The sequence below is a fragment of the Pocillopora damicornis genome, chromosome 10 (genome assembly GCF_964200805.1).
Source record: "Pocillopora damicornis chromosome 10, jaPocDami1.2, whole genome shotgun sequence".
Taxonomy (NCBI): domain Eukaryota; kingdom Metazoa; phylum Cnidaria; class Anthozoa; order Scleractinia; family Pocilloporidae; genus Pocillopora; species Pocillopora damicornis.
In genome coordinates, this window is record NC_142679.1 from 22,127,417 (window position 1) to 22,148,360 (window position 20,944).

Below are 20,944 nucleotides of genomic sequence, written 5' to 3' on the forward strand. Positions count from 1 at the left end.
CTACTTATGTTCATTATCGTGTAATACTCTGCCAAAAAAAAAAAAAAAAAGCAGAAGGGGATTAGTCAGAGAGACACCCTACATTGTACCCAACTGATTGAAAAAAAACTATATGCAATTGAATACAAACAGTATTCATTTTTTCGTGGCTCAAACTGAAATTGAAAACCCAGCACTATTTCACTGAGCTGGTTGCCTTTTGCAAGATGTCTGATGCATCTGGTTTGAACATGACGCTTCATCAATTCAGGTTAGTGTAACGAATTTTACCCCAACACTGGTTTAAAAATTGCTTAGTTTTACACTGGGATGGACGGGATAGTTAATCTTAAGCCTCAGTAGACACTAGTGCATTCATCTTTCAAAATTCATCTTTCGAAAACCATGGTTCTGCTCAAGCCTGCTATCCTACTGATCATTAGCAGATGTTGACGATGCCATTTGATGTTCATATCATACTGTTAGCAATAGAATACCTCTGAAGGTTTTTTTTCAAAGTTACACTACTCTTTCATTAGATGATATGGCTTTTTTTTTCTCTGAGTGCACTAATAACTACACGTAAGATGTGCAAAGGTGTGTAAGCCTATTTTGTAAATGCTGGGAAGGCTGGCCTGATCGTGTGTCTTAAATGATAACCAGATCAGTGCGGGGGATATATTAAACTGTCAAGATCTTGCCTCTACAGGTGTCAAACACTTTCCACCCCTGGCTTATGCTATCTCATAGGACTTACGTAGTATATTTTGTCTTAATCATCTTGAAGGTTAATCGGCGTCAAGGTGTGAAAACTTTAACCTTGAAGTTATATAAAAAAAAAATTATTATGTTTATCAGTAATCCGAAACAGTTGTAATACTAGTGGAACATATAAAAGAATTTTATATACAACAAGATATAGTTTAGGGTTTTTCATGGGTGTGATCTATTGATAGTTGAGTTACTCTAGCTGACTCTTTTCATACAATTAGCTGCACCTTCTTCGGAAAAACACGATGTTATCTAGTTTAAAATTTAACGGATGAAGAAAACAAAGAGTAGCTCATTTTCCCCAGATTGAGTCAGGTAAACTGACGAGACTAATTACTCAACAAGTTGAAATATCTCTTCTTATGTCCTTGCTCGTGTCTGCGAGTGAAAGGAAGTATCACCGTCGATCTCTTCACAGCCCTACCGCCGTAGTATAAGTACGATCACGCCCCTAGACGACCCTTCCTCAGTTAAAAAGTAAAGAACAAGTCTCGTGAATATTAAATCGATATTCGCAGCAATGAACATAACTAAATTCAGGCCTGTGCGGTATTTGAATCTATGACCTCTACGATACCGGTGCAGTTCTCTACCAACTGAGCTAACAAGCCAGCTGGGAGCTGGTCATTATGTTGGTTCATAATAAGCTCAGTTCGCATATATGACTTCCATATAATCACAGTCATTGATTCATCACTTCACGGGTTCATTAAGAACCGGTTAATTAAATTCATTTTTCTTTTTCACTGAGGTATGATGAGTAAAAAATTAAAAGACCCCAAGCTTTCAAGAGATCAAGCTAAGGTGAGATGATCCGTGCGTTTTTTGTTCATGCTTGCAATTGGGTGGGATGAATTAAGGACTGTTTTAATTCCACAGACGTTGACAGTTTGTCCTTTGCTAATAGTGCCATGCATCAACCTCTCTGGCTTTACTTTGAATTCATATTTCGAGCCTGTTCAATTTCCCATGTTATTTGACTCGGAAAAGAAATCTGGTATAAATGCGATTCTAGTTGGATCATGTTTTTGGGAATTTTGCCATCAAATGAAACGTAAGTTACAAGATCAGAGTAGATAATATTAAACAAACTGTTTGTTGAATTTTTTGTTTAAAATCCGGATTAAGACCAGCTTAAAGGAACTTTTTATGAAGTTCTATTAATAAATCGAGTCAGAGTCAGATTTTGTTTGCCTCATGTGAAGTTTAACGACTAGATTAAACATGGGCAATTGACTGTTTTTCAAAGACGATCTAATCTCTACATTTGTGTTTCAAGTACGTGTCAGAAAACCTTGTTAACTGTTTAGGGCCTTGAAATTTTTTAGACACTTAAAATTGAAATAGAACTAGCTAATTAGCACCTCTTTTATGTTCATACTCCAACATCGACAAGCTTTTTTGACTTCGTTCCTCCTGCTTTTAAATTCAAATCTTTTCATCATACTTCGTCGCTTCTCTGGTTATATCTGACACTACTCAAAACTATTAGTTTCAACAGATGTACAGGTAACCTGGAAACAATCTGAAACGAGTTGAGGAGTTCTCTTGTTGAGTAAAGGGATAAAGTGAGGAGATTAAGGACAGAAACACCTTCTGTCACCATTTCAGTTTCAAACTGGGCACAGCAGAATGTTTATGAACCGGACTTTCCGCCAAGTGAGACTGCTTTTATTTCGTAGGTTACGCTTACAAAAAACGATCTGATACATGAACATAAAATCGCACATTGTTGTCTGAAAAAAAAAAAAAAAAAAAAAGGAAAGAAAGAAATGAAAGTTGGATTTTTTTTCTGTTCCATCCAGGGAGGCGTCTTGATAAATAAGTGGTGACCACCAGGGCGAAAAAAACAACAACTGCCGATGGACAAACCCAAATTTTTCTAAGAGAAAAAAATCCCCCTATCTTTGCTGGCACGTTATCTTGATCGGTCGGAACATTTAAGTCTACAAGGCGATAAGAACTGAGATAGAAATAGCGATAGTCGTATTTAATATATCTTCAGCAGAGAAGAATAATCAACTTAATGAACTAACCTGTAGAAAACCATTGGATTTTTGGCATTTTTACAGAGATAATGCCCCCTAGCCATTCTCCATTTCTAATGAGAATCGGAGGATTATCTCTCTACAGTAAGGTAAGAACTGCTGTCACGCACCGAAGGAGACAAACTCCCATCACAGCGCTTGTTTAGATTGGATTAACAACCTTACAGACAACCTTTAGAGCTGCCCTTATCAGACGGAGATTTAAACACCTTGTTGAAGTAGTCTTAGTTCGCACGAAGGATTCGCAGCACCATTTTCGAGAGAGTTCAACAAGCTGGTTCAAACAGCCACAAGAGCGATGAACGTCCTTTGAGAAATGAAAATACCCTCCGGTTTAAACAAAAGCAACCGGATCAATTACCAAGATTCCGATAACTTTCACATGGAGGAATGTCTAATACGTATTAAAAATAATCCATCCTCCATCCAGGCGAGCTGGGGCGTCTGTGGCATACCATTTTCTCAAATTGTGCCAAAGAAGATCAGTCAGCTCTAGGAAGTGCCTTGTGGGTACATAACCTTCTGAGAAGCCGTAGATTACCCAACACTTCAATCTCGTTCTCAGTGCAGTGCTTCAGGCTTTGTTTAGAAGAAGACGAGAAGGAAAAACCACACAGGTAAGCCATAAAACACGTATGTGCACATTAATATCAGTTAATATTTGTGATCTTTTCTACAACAAATGACAGCGTCAGTCCAATTGTGGTAGATTAGGGAAATTGCATTTAATAGAACAAAATGAAAGAAAGGCACTTAAGATGGTAACTATGTTTCAAAACACTTAAAGAAAGTTGTTTGTATCGGAAGACTTTGCTTCTGCGACCAAATTCCTCGAGCTTTGTTCTCTGTATTCGATTTCATCAGGATCATACATGAACTGGTTGTCCCATTTGGTATAGGGTGATTTAAAACAATGACTTATCACGAAATGCAGTGGTAGGAGATTTTAGCAAATGTTGAGCTCTTGACTCTTCTGTAAATAGTAAGTAAATATTCGAGGTTAAAGTCGCTGATAACGCGTAATGAAAATTTCTTAATTTATTTAACAAAGAGTTATCGGTTCTGACTGAGTTCTCCGACGTTCTTTACGAACAGCGAATTTATGAAATAGATTTTGTGTTATATTGCTGCTTAAAGGAAACTATATTTTTACCCGTGACACGGGTACATGAGTTTCCAGTATTCTATATACATGTAGAAATGTGAATATATATTTTTTCACAAATCTTGATAATGGAATGAGCATATCAACGTATTAGCAATTGAACAAAATATTCCAAATCCACCTGACGGGTTTGCAGCGCTCTCCATCCATCGGCCTGAGAGTTATCTTCATCTTGGGGTGTTGTTTTATTTCGCGCCAATCACGAAATAATTGAAACCCATACAAATTACTTAGTTATAAGTTGCTTAAAGGGAGTTAGCCTACCTAGCCATATCGATTTTATTCGATACTCTCTTTTTGCACAACAAATATTCATAGCGAACTTTTCATGATTGCTTACCTCAAAGTAAAAGAAAACATGTGCTGTCCCTAGAGCGTTGTTGCGATAGCCTCTCGCATTGCCGGAATCGTGCTAACTTCGAATTCATATCACACAGAGAAGTTTGTTTTCCCCTACCATGATTGGAAAAAAAGTCACGGTCCGTCTTTCGTGCCAAACCACGCACGCACGTGTATGAACGTCATGTATTTGTCACTGTCTGAGACCTTGCCCACCAGAGAAAATTGTGAGAACTTCACCTCTCCAAATTTCTCATTTTACCCCCAAAATAACCCCAATAGGATAAAAAATGGCGGATGATTAAATATCTTATAGAACCATTATGATGAATGAATATGGTACTAATGATAGTAAAACCAATAATAAAAAGAATAATGATAACAACAGCGACAACAACAACAACAATAATAATAATAATATTAACAATAATAATAGTAGCCATGATGATCAAATATTTACGCTGCAAAACGTTAAACCCAAACTGATTTGCCAGCTGTTCAGCTGTAGTGGGGTCTCATTGTAAGAGAAATGCTATCATTTTACCTCACCGTTCAACAGATGCAAGCGACCTCTCTTGACAGATGTCGGTACAATTACTTATTCTAAAAGTGCAGTGACGCCTTTGTAGATCATGTAGAACCTGAACCTGCTTCAAAACAGTCTGAATTATTACTCCTATTTTTAGTTAGGGCAGCTCAAAGCGGTTTTAAAAGTCAAATTCGAAGAAAGGTCGATTTGTTCACCGCGAAAACATTTTTCCTTTTGATTCAGGGGCAAATGAACTCAGCAAAGAAGGAACGTTTTGACCCTAACATCACGGGTTTGGTTCAATTTTCTATACAGTTCTGAAAAGCGTTTCTTTGTGATTTTCCTTCATTTATTACAGTTACACAAATTGGTCAGTTAAATGCACAATTGCCAGCCGTTTCTGTTAACTTCTACACACTCACGGGAGCTCTTGTGGGATCAAGGGCAACACTGTAGTTAAAAATAGCTTATCGGGTCTTAATTTTGTCGTTTGTAATCCGCTCAGTCGTTTCTTGACTTACGTTCGTGTTTCGTGTTTCGCGACCTCTTTCACTGTCGGTCCACTGACCATATTATTGATGAGATGTGTTAGCGATTTATCTTAGGTCATACACTACATGTCTCAATATCATAGTAATCGCCATCAGAGTATTAACCTGCAAAATTAACTAATAATAATTAATAAGACAAAGCCTGGATGGGGTTTAGGAAAATGAAAAACATTATCAAATCAAAACAAATTAACAACCAGACTTGTTAGACAACGAACCACGAAGAGAATTGTTGAAGAATTCAAGAACAAAATCCATTTTGAATGTGGTAGATATACCTATCATTCGTTTAGCGAGACCTTTGCTGTACACGTCCCATTTCTTCAAGTTATGATTTATTTAATGATGTTGAAAAAAATCACTCATCATTTGATGCCGCTTTCTGTTGAATCAGGCTTTTCTAAAAGATTTGCAACGCGTACATGTTACACGGATTGCCGTAAATCCTCCTGATTTCTTGAAGTTTACAGTAAGTCTGAGATTTTCGTCCAAGAACTTTTTGAAACTAAGTCGGTGGCGCACAAGTAGGGAACGAATTCAAATTTCATGGACAATTTCATTTGAAGATTCTATTAGAAATGGCGGCTATCCTTTATTAACAGTGGCGAACGACAAGGCCCTAGTGCATTAAGTTTGTTATTCCCAGTCCCTTTCTAGTCTCCTTAGAGAAGTGTCTTCGGTTTAAAGAATGCTTTGCAAGCATTTAGAGGTCAGTTGCTTCCATCCGTTCTCCATCAGATTTTAATATGTAACAACTCGGGATTTTGTTGTATGTGTTGTAACATTGAAAATGATATCGGTGAAACTTTAAACGCCCTTGGGTGCAGCCTTCTGCGCTTAACTCCAGGATTTTTTTGATCCGTTATTTAAGAATAAAAGAGGATTACAACTCGATATCTGTTGGGAGCATCAGGTTCCCTCAAGTAAACGAGTTATTCATCTTTTTTAAATTAGAGGGGATTTATCATCGGTATTAATTATGTGGTGGCATCGCAATTATTTTTCTTTTGCTGGAAAGTAAATTAAGGCTAATTAAAAGCAATCGAGTGTATGCGTCGATCTTATACCAGTTGACAAAGCCACTTTTATTTTTCGCTCGTAAACAGTAATTAAAACTTGGTGCCATTCATTCAAACATGCTTGGTTTAATTGTGATAACAGAGCCAACCTTAACGACAGCGAGAGAGCGAAGTCTCTTCGGAATGTCAACCGTTTTCCGGAATCAGAGGTGAAATGTTTGGGAGGCTAACATCACTGTTGCTGCACTGCTAATGTAAGTGACTTGAGCTTAAACGTCATCCCACGTCAACGCAGAGCTTTAAAAACGTCTCCTGCTGTTAAATCCCCATGAACCAGTGAAAAACCGAGTTGAAATTTGTAAAATCTTTCTCTCCTTGACAAAGATAACTGAACCAATCGCCTTACTACAACGAGTAAAAACCTATTGACAACTTGGGAAAACTCTAAAATACAACGTGAGCAACTACGATTGAAGGTGAGTTTAATCCGTTGGATTTCACGCGTAGTAGCCAGCTGTTCCAATTTAGCCAGACACTTTTCTCGAACGCTTTTCAAGTTTTTCCTACCGCGGAAAGTCAGCGAATCCAAATTATACGTGCTGCTGCTTAAAATCAATAAAAGCTGTTACCACATGTGTCTATCTCAAACCCTGAGCTTTCCTGGAATCCTCTCCTAAAGGTTTATAGTATTAAAATAAGCTTTAAGAGTTTGCCCTTTTCGAGGATGATACTTTGAGTCAGCTTCTGAACGCTATATAAGCAGTGGCTAAAACGATTTAAAAATCTAATGATGACAGAGACTGTTATGGAGTCGTCAGTGACCACTGATAGCAAACTCAGTATAATTTATTGAAATCTGAATGAATTCGATGAGAACGTAAGATAAAATGGGTGCGGAAAGGAAATACTGTAAAAATAATCAAGTTCGTTGTAGAGATTTTTAACCGACGTCTTGTGAGAAGGAGGTCAAAAACAGAATTTGTCATCTGTGACCAATTAGCCAAAACTTTTAAATCAAATACTTCCTACTAAGAGCTGCTTACGAAAGTGTCGTGCGCTCAATCTACACCAAAGCTCCGCAGAGAAGGCAAAGCAAACACGCTTTAGTAAAAGACATGCAGAGATTTAGTAAGGTAAGCTGTTTTGAGCTTCTCTCTTCGAACTTTTCACAAAATCTTTAAAGAATTTCGTTCAGAGTTTCTGATAAATTAATTGCGTAAAGAAATCTTGGACTCTACAATACAACATTAAGAATGGAGGTTATCATACCAAAGGTCGTATAATCACAGACGATTTTAAAAAGAGGCGACTTGGGCTTTACTAAACTTATTTGATGAAGTCTATTACTAAACACAACACTATACATTTTCTGCCTTTAGAAAGTTAGAAGGTCTGGCGAGGAAACTAGTTTTTTTATTTACTATTTCACGCCCTTTTCCCTTTGGAGCGTACAGCTAGAAGCTATACCTGTATTTCCCTTAATTGATTAGTTCCAGCTGAGTTTCTCTTCAAGTGACCCTTTGGCTCGACAAAGTTTGGTCAGTTTAGGTTGAGAAGTTTATCCTAGGACTTACGTGTTACGCTCATATACTGCACCCTTTTGCGTTGCCTTTCAACAATATTTTGAAAAACTCTCCGATAGCACTAGTCGGCTGGCTAATCCATCTATGCGCCCGTTAAAGATCTTTCACAGGAATGATATTTTTCCTCTTCGGTTGACTTCTTCATTCTGTCATACTACAAATTAATGGTGTCCTTACTGCAATCTTAGAAGCCTAACAGTTTCTTTTGTAGCAAATGAATGAGGTGGACATAGAGTTATCAAGGCTGTATTTTGTCTCCGATCATAAGCTCTTAAGATCCGGAAGAATTAGACATCAGTAAGTCAACTAAGCCATTTATCACTGTGGCAAGCCGCTGTCTTTTTATTTGAATCATGTCACGGAACAGGGCTTGGTCCTAAGCGGGCTCAGGCTTCTTATCGGGGTAAATTAATTCCTGTACCATGCATTTATTCTCATCGGATTTACATTTGGTTTCCTCTGAAAGAAATTCTAGCAAAATTGGACATAGATATTTGTTCTTCATCGGTGTTAGGGGAGTCTCAACCCAGGACTGTAACTGAACAATTAATCCAATTTACTCACTCAGACGAAGTAAATATGGATATATAATTCCTTCAAATTTTCTATTACGCGTGCTTCAAAGTTTCGTGACGATTTTTTAATCAACGTCCTACGCTAAAGCTGTCATGATGGTGTAGCTACCTAAAGATTTTTCACATCATACAGATAGAAGAGCTGAAAATTAGCCCACAAATTCGCGGATCAGCACTGCTTTTAACAATAATTCAACATGATCATTCTGTCTAGCGAACACATGTTGTCCATTCAAATCGAAAACGAAAGTTCAATTTCTTGAGGGCTGACACAACTTTTGCACATCTGTCTATTTGAAATAATTTTATTGTGTCAACAACGCGTGAAGTGTTTTCGTGACACAACTGTTTAAGCCATGAAAAAAAAAGGCCTTGCGGTTTGTATGAAGAAGACAGATTCTGGCAGAATTCCACGCATAGACAGATTAAAATCATCACACAAAAGTGAACCATTGCTGTTAATTGGCGGTTGGGGGCGTGCTCTTTAAGCAGTTTGATTTTCGTCAAGACAGCTTACAGCTGAAAAGGTCAGAGAATAGAAAAGTCATCCGTCTTGAAAGAGTAAATCTAGATAGCACATGCACTAAATGAGAGAGTTAAAATTTTCTGAATTTGTTAATTTGAGGAATAACTATCTTTCTTACTCCATTCCATCATTTCCATTGTTGCCACGAGGCGACTTATTCTGTTGGTATTGGGTTCTGTACAAACAGATTGAATTTCTGCCGTGACACTTGGGCCCAACTTTGCCGACTTTTCCACTGCCCTATGAAAAATAATTTCGGCACGTTTAACAATCAGGGTTGAAAGAGGTAAATAAAAATATGTATCTAATTCTAAGCGCTACATAAAATTTTATGATCAAAGTAAGTTACTACCCACAGATGACGAAAGTTCAAAATGGCTCATTAAATAAGTTTTACTCAGTTTTAAGTAACATTGGCAACGGCCTGAGCTTGACAGGACCAAGTGAGCGCGAGATTTTTTCTTCTGGCCTTATTAAGGAAATATACAGTCCAGAAATACCAAGATACAAAATATGTCAGTGCCTTTAGTGATACTCTACAGAACAATAACATGTCTACAAAGTAAAGACGAATCAGAATATTTCAGGACAGGTAAATTTGCCAAACTGAAATAGTAGTAAAATGCGATCCTGTCGTTGGAAGAATTTTGGCGTCAGACAAGTAGTAAGAAAAATAGGAACCCTACAGGAGGAATGGGAGGAGGTCTGGCCCTACGGACCTTCCTCCGACTCTTTGAAATAGAACGGCATACTTTCATACCTCACTTGACACCCAGGTCTCCGAGTTGGGAAAGAAGGTTTCACAAAGAAAGTTCGGATGACGCACGGTAAGTTTTCTGCAACATTTTGTCGTTAGCGAACCTTTATATTACAAACAAATGGTACAGAATTGAAAGTTCATGACTCCTCTAAATTGCATGATAGTATCAGAGCCGGACTTTCGTGCCCACGAGAATGGTCACACTGCGATTGGAAAGAGGCCAGTATCGGACCTAAAAATGACAATGACTGATTTATACCAAGTTGCAGCTAATAATAGCTACTCGTACACGAGCTGCGTCTTTTCAAGATGAACCATCCATAGGTATAACAAATACTATTCGACCGTTTTATTTTGATTCAATTTGTAACTTTTAGTTGCTATCTTGTCTCCACTTATCGACAAACATTTATCCAAGAGGTTGTTTTCTTTTTTAAATATTTAACATTGTTACCTTGTGCAATATTAAGATAAACGGATTGTGTGGTATTACTTATGAAGGTAGTTGGCTAAATATTTTGTTCCTACTGTTCCGTATTAGGCCTCAATCGTACATCTTCACAGACGCAAAAGGAACACATGCTTCCTTAAGCAAAGAGAGCCGAAAGCTATTTTAAGGTTATGAAAGAGGCCTACAGATCGATTAAGTTTTTATTCTTCTCCCCATTAATAAGACGAAAATTAACATCTTAATAATTCTGCTATATATGAGAGGAATTTCGACTTTCGTGCAAGCGTATATAATCTTGGCAAACGAAATTTGAAACTGCCACGGTGGGTTCACCAAAAGGGTAAGGTTAGGAAAAGACAATTCTACTTAAGGGAAACGAAAGGATGATCAAAGAGCTTTGCCTTTCTGCTCGCTTTCCCTGAGAAAAGAAAAAACGTGAAGGCTGAGCAAACAATCGCTCACTTCAAGCAACATTCTTTGCGCTTTGCATTAGGACTGTTTGCTTTGAACAGTTAAAAAAGTAGCCGGGAAATGAACGTACAGCCTTTTTCTGGCGGGGAGGGGATTAAGGGAACAGGGTAAGGAAGGAGGTTGTAATAAGGTTAAGAGAAATGCAAAAGGGTGAAGAGGACTTGTATGCTAATTGGATCGGAGGCCCTCTGTGAACATACGTCTATGAAATGTCATTATTGGTTTAGAGTTGAAACGGCGCAGCGTAATTAAAGGAACAATCAAATCTTGAATGTTATCCTCGGAACGCATCGACGATGGACAAATATTTTCAGAAAGTCACCATGCACATCTCGCTACTTAACTCTAATTCTAAGGTGATGTGTCTCAGCTTAAAAATAGCAAGGGTGACACCAATCTAAGATGTGGCAGACTTTCACGATGATCGCCAAACGTAAGTTCAGAATCATAGATCAAAATGTTGATGTGGGTACGAAATAATTATGTTTTTTTAACTTAAACCGAGCACTTGTGCACCGACCTGATTACTTCGGAAAACATTGATTTGTGTCATTCCATTGCAAAATTATAAATCATTATAAATCAATGCATCATTCACTCTTTTTATTACCGATTACTTAAGATGATGGCTATTCGTCTGTTAGCCATATGTTCAGAACAGTTCAGTTCCCTCTAAGAGGTTGTTTATATTAATCAAGTTGGGTGTATTATTGAAAAACCTTGAAGCTAAGTGAGGTACTAATGATTATCTAGAATCATAGCCAAACGTTAAGGCCCCTTAACAGTTTGAGCCAATGTGACCATTTAGATTGTTCTTTCGATAAAGAAGTTTTCTCAGACGGTCTGCTATCAGAAATATTATATAAAATCACCCAGACACGGTGTAAGATTTGTAATACAGTACCAAGTAAACAGTATTTTCTTTGACATGGATAGTCAAGTAAATAAATCGCATTTAACTAGCGTGTCGTTTTCCTAAACGCTTGCTATATAAGCGCGAGCAGCTTGTCTGTGGTTTGACTCAAAGCCTTCTCTAAAACGGACCTTTTCCCGTGGAACATAAAATATCCTTGGTCACTAAGAGACATCAGGTAAAAGAAATAGCTTTTGTATTCTACCTTGTTAGCCACGAGCAATAAGTTACTTTCGGCCAACAATATATCAAGGACCCTCACGGGTGTTCACTTGACGTCGAAAAAGCCCTTTGCTGCATGTTCCATATGTTCACATTCATTGCTAAAATTGTTATTCTATTGTTTGGAAGATTATTGGTTGTGGAGAACCAGACAGTGAGTAGATTTTGTGGACAAGAATTTTAAGTCAATAACAAACTTTGTAAAATTTTCCACTTTACTGGGTTGACACAAGTCAATGATATTTTCTAGATCTACGGAAGCATCGGAAATAAGTATTTCAATTGTATCTCTTCAAGCTTTGTTGTTAGCAACGATCCAAGTAGAGGAAGTATGCAACAGATCAGTCAAATGAAAAAGAAATATATACTTGCTTTCGAGATTTGGGGATCATTCAAAATATTTCTTATGGTTACAAGAACGGGGGATTTTCAAAATTGTTTCCACAGTAATTTGATTATTTTCCTTTCTTTCTTTCCATTTAAAAATTTGGTTTTAAAGTTTAGTAATTGTAGCTCATGAGCGTGACTATATTCATGAATCCAAGAGGTAAACAACATTTTCTTTTCAAGTCCATGTCTTAATTAAGGCGATTTATTTTTAATCTTTTTCATAGACATCTTGTGACCAATACTCCGCGTATGATAGCATAAATGTACCTTTCTGCAGTTAGTTAGTTTCTCTCTGGTTTACGGGTTAGTTTTTCCGCCTTTCAACATTAATCGTGCCACTGAGGCATGTATATTTATCATCGTGAGATAAAATCAGAAGGTTAAAAATAATAAGAAAATGCTGTTTTGTCAGCGAAATAGCCATTGTACACTCGCACTTGATCACACAAGTAAATTAGCCAATCAAAATTTTGCATTGTTCACAGTTAGCAGATTCATTTTTATGAAATCCGTACCATGAGAATGACAAGACTACGAAGTTGGGCTTCGGCTGGCTTTTGAAATTGTACAATACATTTTTACATATTGTAATTCTAATGATTAGTATTTTGGTCAGTACTCTCGCTCAATGATCCATTCTTAAAAGCAATAGACAATTTCCATATTGCATGCTCTCTTCTTCTACTATGAATATTGTATCAGGGAAAGAAATTGCTTTAAACAAAGAGAAAAATCTAGACTAAAAATCTACTCTCACTCCTTTCGCTGGACCAGCCACCCAGCTTAACATTGACCTCCAGATGAATGTCTCCAACTTAATTGGAAAAATGTAACGGGCTTCTAGCTTTTTTAAGTCTGATCCCGTAAGTAACTGCATGTATTTACATATCGTCTTAATTGCTGTAGTCGAAGACTTATTTAAGGTCATTACGTCCTCACCTACTTTAGGTTATCACAAATCAAAACGACCGCGTAGGCAAGCAAAACTTTCAGGTTGAAAAATTTCCTGATGTCTGCTAGCCATCTGCTAGAAATTCCGCCAATCGATTGAACTTTTAACTGACAAACCGACACCTGTACAAACTGAAGACCTTCATCATGACCTCGCTCAGATTCCAACACAAACACGAATAAGCTTAGATTTCCATTCAGTAGTAGCGTTTACATCAATATTTTTATGTACTTTGTAGTAAAAGAAATACACCTCAATGGGAAACGAGAAAGGCACTTGAAACGCGGTATGATACAAAAACAAGTTGCCAGCATATCATGCGTAACCTTTGTTATAAAGAACCAAATAAACATTGCCTTGATAAGGATGACCAGATCAATAAATCACATTTAGCACGTCCGGAGCGGGCCGAAAGAGAATTTACGGTATACAAACGTTTGACCCTATGCTATCGCTGAACTTGAATCTATACTTGATAACTCCAACTGTTCATCACGAAACCTACCGTTGTACTTCCATCAAACCGCAAGTAAATAACCAAGTACAAGATTTGTACTGCAGATTAATTTGAAAAAGTTTCAAGAATGTGGACTTAAGTGTGATGAGCGCGTCCATTTGCCCATCACAAAACCGGAAATTCTTCAGTTTTTTTAAAACAAAGTTTTGGGTGATCATTAAGCGAGGAAAAGTCGATATTCATTTAATGTTTAGTCAAAAAACAGCATTTAGCTTTCAACTCACTGATAGTGAACAGTTTAAAAGCACATTTTACTATGGTATTGGTAACGCTAATGGGGCGTGAAGATGAATACTATGTGTCGATGAGTCGGCGAAATTACCCAAAGATTAAATTCTCAGTATTTAGAGACACTTTCCCTATTTTAATACTTAAGTGCCTCATATCGTCTTACGAGAGACCATATGGTCCTCATCTGTCGGGTTATGCAACATGGTCCCGAGTTTGCAAGTTCATACCTCTAGTGTTCTTCACGAAAGTCCTCATTCAAGTTTAAGATAAGACAGAAAACGCTTTCAAAATGCGCAACTACAGCTACATGTTTTTACCAAAGAGGATTAGTGCTCTCCGCGTCTTAACTTTATCCCTGTGGGGTAAAGAATCACATTTCTACTAAATCTTTTTAACGTTTAGGTGTTTTTTATTGTAGTAATTATATTACGAAAACATTTAATTCTATTTAAAATGGCTACTCTATCTCTGATTAAACTGAATTTTGGCGGCGGAAGAAGAGGTCTGATTCCGTAGCTCTCGAAGCTCATCTTCATTTGTTATTTTTCGTAGTTAGAGGATAGGTCGGAACTTAGATCTCTTTATATTATATTTCATAATTGATTAAACAATATTTTTAAATTAACTCCCCCACTTTTTGGAGTAATTGTCGGCGGACTGCGTTGAACCGGAAAATCCTAATAAGATGTAAATCATGTGATAATTTATTTTAAATCGGCTTGAACGAAGAGCAATGATTAGTGCGGATGTGACAAAGCTGAACTGTCAATGTCTCAATTCTCGCAGTGTTGCCTCTGTTACACAACTTTTCACGGAAGAACACAGGTTTGTAGTCAGTTTCTACCTAAGTGTTTTAAACTTCTGCTGAAGTGGTTTACAGCTGGCGCTCTGTCATGCACTGAGTTCCATTCCCACTTTGTTCACTCCCTTGTGATGATGAAACGCTATTTTGTAGAGTCTGTAAACTAGAATAAGAAATTTATGAAAAACAACCAACAAATTACGCCTTGGGAAGCACAATGATTTACACTTAAAATGACATACAAACTGGGTATGGCACTTCACTTTTATTTTTGAGAAAAGCTCATTTGATGTAGTTCCTTGCCGGCGAGTTAACCCCAAGATCTAAAAACTCACAATAAATGAACAAATATTTCTGTTGACTGGACCCGAGATTTTGGTGTTATATCCAGATAGCAACCCCTCGTTGATGCTTTTTGTTGTATTTCATCATCTCTTTAATTGACAGCGAAAAAGCTATCAGGAAGAAGTTAGGTATACTGATCACGTCGAGACGCCAAAGGGTTAACCTCGTTTGAAAAAATAAATGTAGTCATTACTAGTAATGTACATCGCTGCTTCCTCGAATAATTCCAGCGCTTTGGTCGGTGATCTGGTGAGCAGCTTTAAACCTATTTACTCAAAATTGATGTCGGTATTAGATCTTTGAAATATTCTATCTTGATCCTTGACCATGGGAGCATATTTCATAGACTTTAAGCACCTCGACGCTATCCCAGAAAGAGCTGGGCATGCTATTTACAAAAGATAAGTCTTTTACTCTTCAGCAACTAAAATGAAATTGAAATTTTTGTTGGATTTGACCTTGAGACAAAGTGATTTTGTCTGTAAAGCTAGAAAACTTACATAGGTGTGGTTGATTCCACGCATGTTTTACGATAAGTAATACTCCTTTAAAGCTGAGTCGTAAGTCGGTTTTTACTAATCTTTCCTTTGAATGGATCTCTATGTGGCCCGACCATGGCACGTTTAATGTAAAAATATCACTAGTTTCTTGGGCGTTAGTTACTGATTGACAACCAACCAAATGCCTTATATTAACCTCTGGTTGATCTTCGGTTAGAGGAAGGTGATGGTGATTGCGGTTCAGAAGAAGTCAGATTTTCTGTAAATGTACGATGAAAATATGTAATTCAGTTTTAGCAACAACTTGCGGTCTTTGATTAACCACGCCTATTGACCTGGTTAAACTGCATTTCGTTGCGTATTTTTGGAAAGATAATTGTGTCATCCTTACTTAGAATAAACTTGGAAGCATGTCATGACAAGAATTTCGTAATCTTCAGTAAGTTGAATTCATTGATGACTAGTCCTTTCCGTCCATATGTTGTCGAGCAAAAGATACCGAAATCTTGTCCGTCGGTTGGCACGTAAGCTTGTTAGCTTTGCCGGTCTCAACGGATTAGACGGTGACATATCTCTCGCCCAAAGTTCTTAATTAATGTTCATGGAAGAAAAGGTCCCTGAATCACGTCTTTCGATGTTATCTTTTTGTGACACGTATCTCAGCGTCTTAGCAAGGAGAGAACAAATGAAATGCATGAAGAGGCTGGTAGATTATGAGTCCCAGGAGTTTAGATCAGCTTTCAGCTGAAATGGTTCTGACTTAAGGTAGCCAATGAAAACGAACCGATCTCACTTAATAGCAACATTGCCTGTTCAGTGCTTATGGAGGAAATTGCATAAACCGAAGGAAAATTTGAACATTTCTTAAATTCGTTGATTCTATTTTCTATTGATTCATAGTAAGTAATGCAATTGCTTCGTGTAGGAGCTCAAAAAAGTTGTCACAGTCACTGAGAAAACTGAATACACGGATAACAGTACGACTTTTCTTCGTTCGCGGTGAAATTTAATGAATCAGAAGTGATGTGGTTTCACCCTTCTAAACGATTACCACAATAAGCCCTAAGAACTACAGGCAGCTTAATATCTGAAGGAAAGGTACTTTTTCGTTCGGTAAGTCATAGACGCTCCTAGGCGTGATTTCCTCGCTGAAGTACCCATCGAAGCTAACTACTCCCGTTAGCGGAGCGAGGAGATTTCTTATTTTAAACTTAACCCTTGCCATTCTATTGCCCTATTACCATCGCTTTCTAGTATGGAGGATGGACCTTCGATGGACTAAAAAAGGATGAAGTTTGTAAGACTTTATATTTCCTCACACTTCTCAAACATCCAACACAAACCATGTTTTCAACATCCCTTCGGCGGGAAGCTTTCAAAAGCCAACGAAAATTTTCAGTAGCTTAGAATGAAAATAAACACATCTTAATTGGAGTTAAGCGATGCCTGAAGAGCGGTTTAACGTCATAATTGATTTGGGGTGTGTCCACAGAGTGCCACCCACAACGAGGTTAATATGCACACTTTGATTACAACTACAAAGTTCAATAATTGAAACGGAAGGAAAGAACATGGCAGGCGATTTTACTCACGGCATAGAAAGGAGATAATTAAACTGTGACGCACGTAACTGATGGCCTACCGGTGGGGCAGCGAATATTCTCGCGTCACACGTACCGGACACGAAACATAGCTCGGTCCATTTGTATCTCCGTGTTACAACGCTTTACAAGTGGTAATAAGAGGGATTAACTTGATAAGGTCTGTTTTTATTTATCGCAAAAGAAATCCCAAACTGTATCTAGAGAAGAACATATTTGGAACATGCTAATTCAATACAAACTAAAACCTGATCTCTGCTTTGAGCGAGAAATACAATACGTTGATCGCATAACTGCTTCAGAATTTGGGCTGGTTTTTTCTGAACTTCGTGCCATGAAGATTTAGTGTGTTCTCCAATTTCACACGAAATGTCCTTGAAATCTAAATCCTCACCTTGCAAATAGCGCTAATAATGTATAAAATTCATCCAAGGCTTTATGAAAATCAGTCTGTTTGTGTAAAATTAGCATTTTATCGACGAGGCGGATCGCAGTAAAAGGACGTTGACAGCTTATGTCGCTCACTGATGGATAACAGAACGACCTTTAACGATCATGATTTGCTCGGAAAACAGTCAGCCCATCAAATCATTGATATCAGTGGTTGCAAGTTTACCATTAAGCTGTAGGAGGCGCTTCAAACTCATTATCCTCAAGATTAATGGTATAAATTTCATCAAACAATCCGGAATGCAACAACATTTATTCGTGAAGAAAATCACTGCCACTTACAATTTACATCCTGTCCCTGATCGCGGAAGCACACCGAGAACATCTTCTTTAATAAATGTCACAAGTAGCGATAAAAAAGGATTAGAGGTATTAGCGCTTAAATGGATTTTCGAGGAACAATGATCAAGAATATGTGAACGATAAGAGTAGCCATGCATATAAAACAGTTCGTTCGACTGATATGGACCTGTTGGAAGCTGTTTTTCAGATCTCCGCCCACTGTTGTGATCTGATAAACGAAGACCTTGTGTCTTACTGAGCTTGAATATGTTGCAAAACTCGAAAAAGCCAAATGCAGCCAGGCCAGAGAGAAATGTTGGTTTGAGCATGTAGCCGGTGCCCCGCAAACACACAGAACAGTGCCGGCCTCGCCAATCATGTTCAGTTGATTATCGAAATATCATTGAATGACTAAACTCAAATTAAACCTCGCCGACATCGGGGCGCTCGCTATTCTAGGTGAACTAAGCCTACTTTAAACAGTGACAAGTATGTTGATCGTATGTATATGCTACAAAACATAATAAAGCGTGGATAATTTTGATTATTTCAAAAACCACGCAATCCGTGGGAAATTTCCGATAGTAGCGCGATTTTTCCTCGAATGGTTGATTGAACTGACGGTGCATTGAAAAAGGTAACGTAAAGAGGAAAGCAGCTGAGTTCAATGCTATCATACTTGTCTAGACATCTCGACTCCTTAAGATAAATAATTGCTTGATAGTAGTCGGATGTGATTTTTAAATGTAGCACTGTGATACTATTTATTTATTTTTTGCCCCTCGATTGTCTTAATCGTAGAGATAACTGGCTTGACATGAATCAACGGAGCATTTGAGGTTGAACCACGTAAGAGTCTAGATCACGATAAGGCAACCCTACGCAAAAGAAGAAACGACTTGGACGACGTCTATTCCTTACAGCACCCTTAAGCTGTTTACTGAGATGCATCAATCCAAATTCAAGAGTATATTCGCACTTTTCGTGGTTTGCTGTCTCAGCACTGTTTGGCAGACTTCATCAGTGGCGCTGCCTCCCTGGAAGCATCTCAAGGGTGGTGTGGATCAGCGACCCACAAGAGACAAGCTGAAACTAAAATTTCCACTTGAACCAACCCGGTATCCTAGCGATCCGATAGAAAGCGACTTTGACTTCGAGTCGCTGAAAAGATTACTTGGCGAGGACTACGTTCCTGAATATATTGCACTAACCAAAGAAGAGGTTTTAGAAAAGAAGGCCAATGACACACTTTCACACGAGGAGGATTTCATGCGTAAAATGTTGGTCAAAAGTATGCCAGAGGAAATTAAAAATCTTGACTTTAAAATGCCAGGTATGAAAAGATATCTTGGACCTAAGGCAAGTAAAAAACTACAGCTTTGGCTATGGCAAGTGTCGCACTGCTCAGTTTCACAGAAGTGGAAAAATTTGGGAGTGCGCTATTGGCCTCATTTCATTAACGTCGGGAGGTGCTCCAAGAAGGCAACGTGCTCCTTCCCTTCAGGAATGAAATGCCGGGTCTCAAGTACAAGGAAAGTCGGAGTTCTTCGCTGGCATTGCTTGGAAAGATTCGCCCAACGAAACGAGACTAACTGCACGTGGTTGAAGTTTGAATACCCTGTGATCACCGAATGCAAATGCGCCTGTCTCTAATGAGACCGATGGGAGTCAGGAGTAGTCCATTTAGGGTTTCACTACCTGACGTAAAGGGTCACACATGCGATCCTAAAATTAGAGATTCGAAGTCTTTTAACTTTTATGGAAGGAAATTAGTCATAAGAAGGCAGAACTAGAACTTGTGCATTTTGGAAAAAATGTTGTCCAAGCTTTTGTTTGACAGGTAAGTTCCATTATGCGCGGCCTTTTCTTGGATGAACAAAAAGCTTGTCTCGTGCGGGCTTGTTGAATTAGCTGAATACCAAGGTCAGAATAAACAAATTCGCACCTCATTTATAGGCTTAGAATTACAGCATGTCAAGGAACTAATTATATAATCTGGAAAATCATCCTAGATGTAATAAGAACTTTTTAAGAGGTATTACACCCACATTTAGGAACAGCACAGTGGTGCTCTAATACAGATACCTATGATGTTACAATCGTCAGTTTTCTGTTATCCATTAGAGAACACCTGAGTTTACTTTACGCTCTATACCATCAACGCCTTAGAAAACACTTCCTAATGTCTCCGACACGCGTAGATCGGTAGCAAGATAGAGAAAGCCGTTTCCGGCCAATTTTAAGCCACTAAATCTAAAATCAACAATTTAAAAAACCACTATTGTTCTGAACCTGGTTCAGATGCATTGACGACGGTAAAAATTTTTTGGGCGATTGGTCACGAATCAGTAAGAAAGCTGATCTTTCTAAGAGACTGAAATGCCCCAAAGAGATCAATGTACTCATTATGTTGGAAGTACGACGCAAACTGTTGAATCCATTTTTGAAAGCTCATATCGTTACGTTATAGTTTAAAGTATACCTATCGCACTATCGGCATCAGCTGAAATGTTAAAAACCATTATATAGGTGAAGTTCATTAGCACGGTTCTAAAGTGCCCTTGGTCCCGTTTTGTTTACCTCAAAGTTATAAATATAAGTGAATCAATCCAGCTAAACTCGTTTTAAGTTTCAGAGATTGCACCGATTTTTCTCTTCTTGCAATCCTCTAAGTTAGCCCAATGCTTTCCCCGCGCCGTTTTTCTCTTTATAGATAGAAGATGTATGTTTTCCTGAAGCGCTTCTAAAAATAATCCAAAGAAATCTTAATGAACACGAAAACGGAAAACGATAATAAAAGACTTAATAAGGTTTTGCTAAAAACTGATCTTACGGTTTACCTCCCTTTGTTCCAGAATTTTCAGTTGACCGAGTTTTAATTTGAACACTAATAACAACTAGCGGAATAGAACTCATACTCGCCATTGTTCTTTTGTTGGCCATTGTCAACCGTCGGAAGAACTGAGCCAAAA

The 20,944-nt window shown here is 38.0% G+C and overlaps 1 protein-coding gene and 1 long non-coding RNA gene across 12 annotated transcripts; one reads left to right on the forward strand and one right to left on the reverse strand.

The window, feature by feature from the left end:
* Positions 1–2,240: 2,240 nt before the first annotated feature.
* Positions 2,241–20,795, forward strand: LOC113671568 (noggin). Of its 11 annotated transcripts, XM_089185505.1 has the most exons (4): positions 3,276–3,415; positions 6,544–6,655; positions 6,786–6,877; positions 18,774–20,795. In XM_089185505.1, the coding sequence occupies exon 4, from the start codon at positions 18,918–18,920 to the stop codon at positions 19,623–19,625; it is 708 nt and encodes a 235-aa protein (XP_089041631.1). In that variant the 5' UTR covers positions 3,276–3,415; positions 6,544–6,655; positions 6,786–6,877; positions 18,774–18,917; the 3' UTR covers positions 19,626–20,795. The 11 variants fall into 11 exon arrangements, with proteins under 11 accessions (XP_027043604.2, XP_089041631.1, XP_089041633.1 ...); XM_089185507.1 differs by lacking the exon at positions 6,786–6,877; XM_027187803.2 differs by lacking the exons at positions 6,544–6,655; positions 6,786–6,877 and having other exon boundaries at positions 2,241–3,415.
* Positions 8,925–10,983, reverse strand: LOC149039410 (uncharacterized). Its single transcript, XR_016180650.1, has 4 exons — positions 10,968–10,983; positions 9,846–9,921; positions 9,204–9,325; positions 8,925–9,078 (listed from the first exon to the last, which is right to left on the reverse strand). It is a non-coding gene; the product is annotated as an uncharacterized LOC149039410 (long non-coding RNA).
* Positions 20,796–20,944: the final 149 nt, after the last annotated feature.

Coding starts and splice junctions, on each gene's coding strand:
- LOC113671568 (XM_027187803.2), top strand. CDS start 18,918: ATGCATCAATCCAAATTCAAGAGTATATTCGCACTTTTCGTGGTTTGC.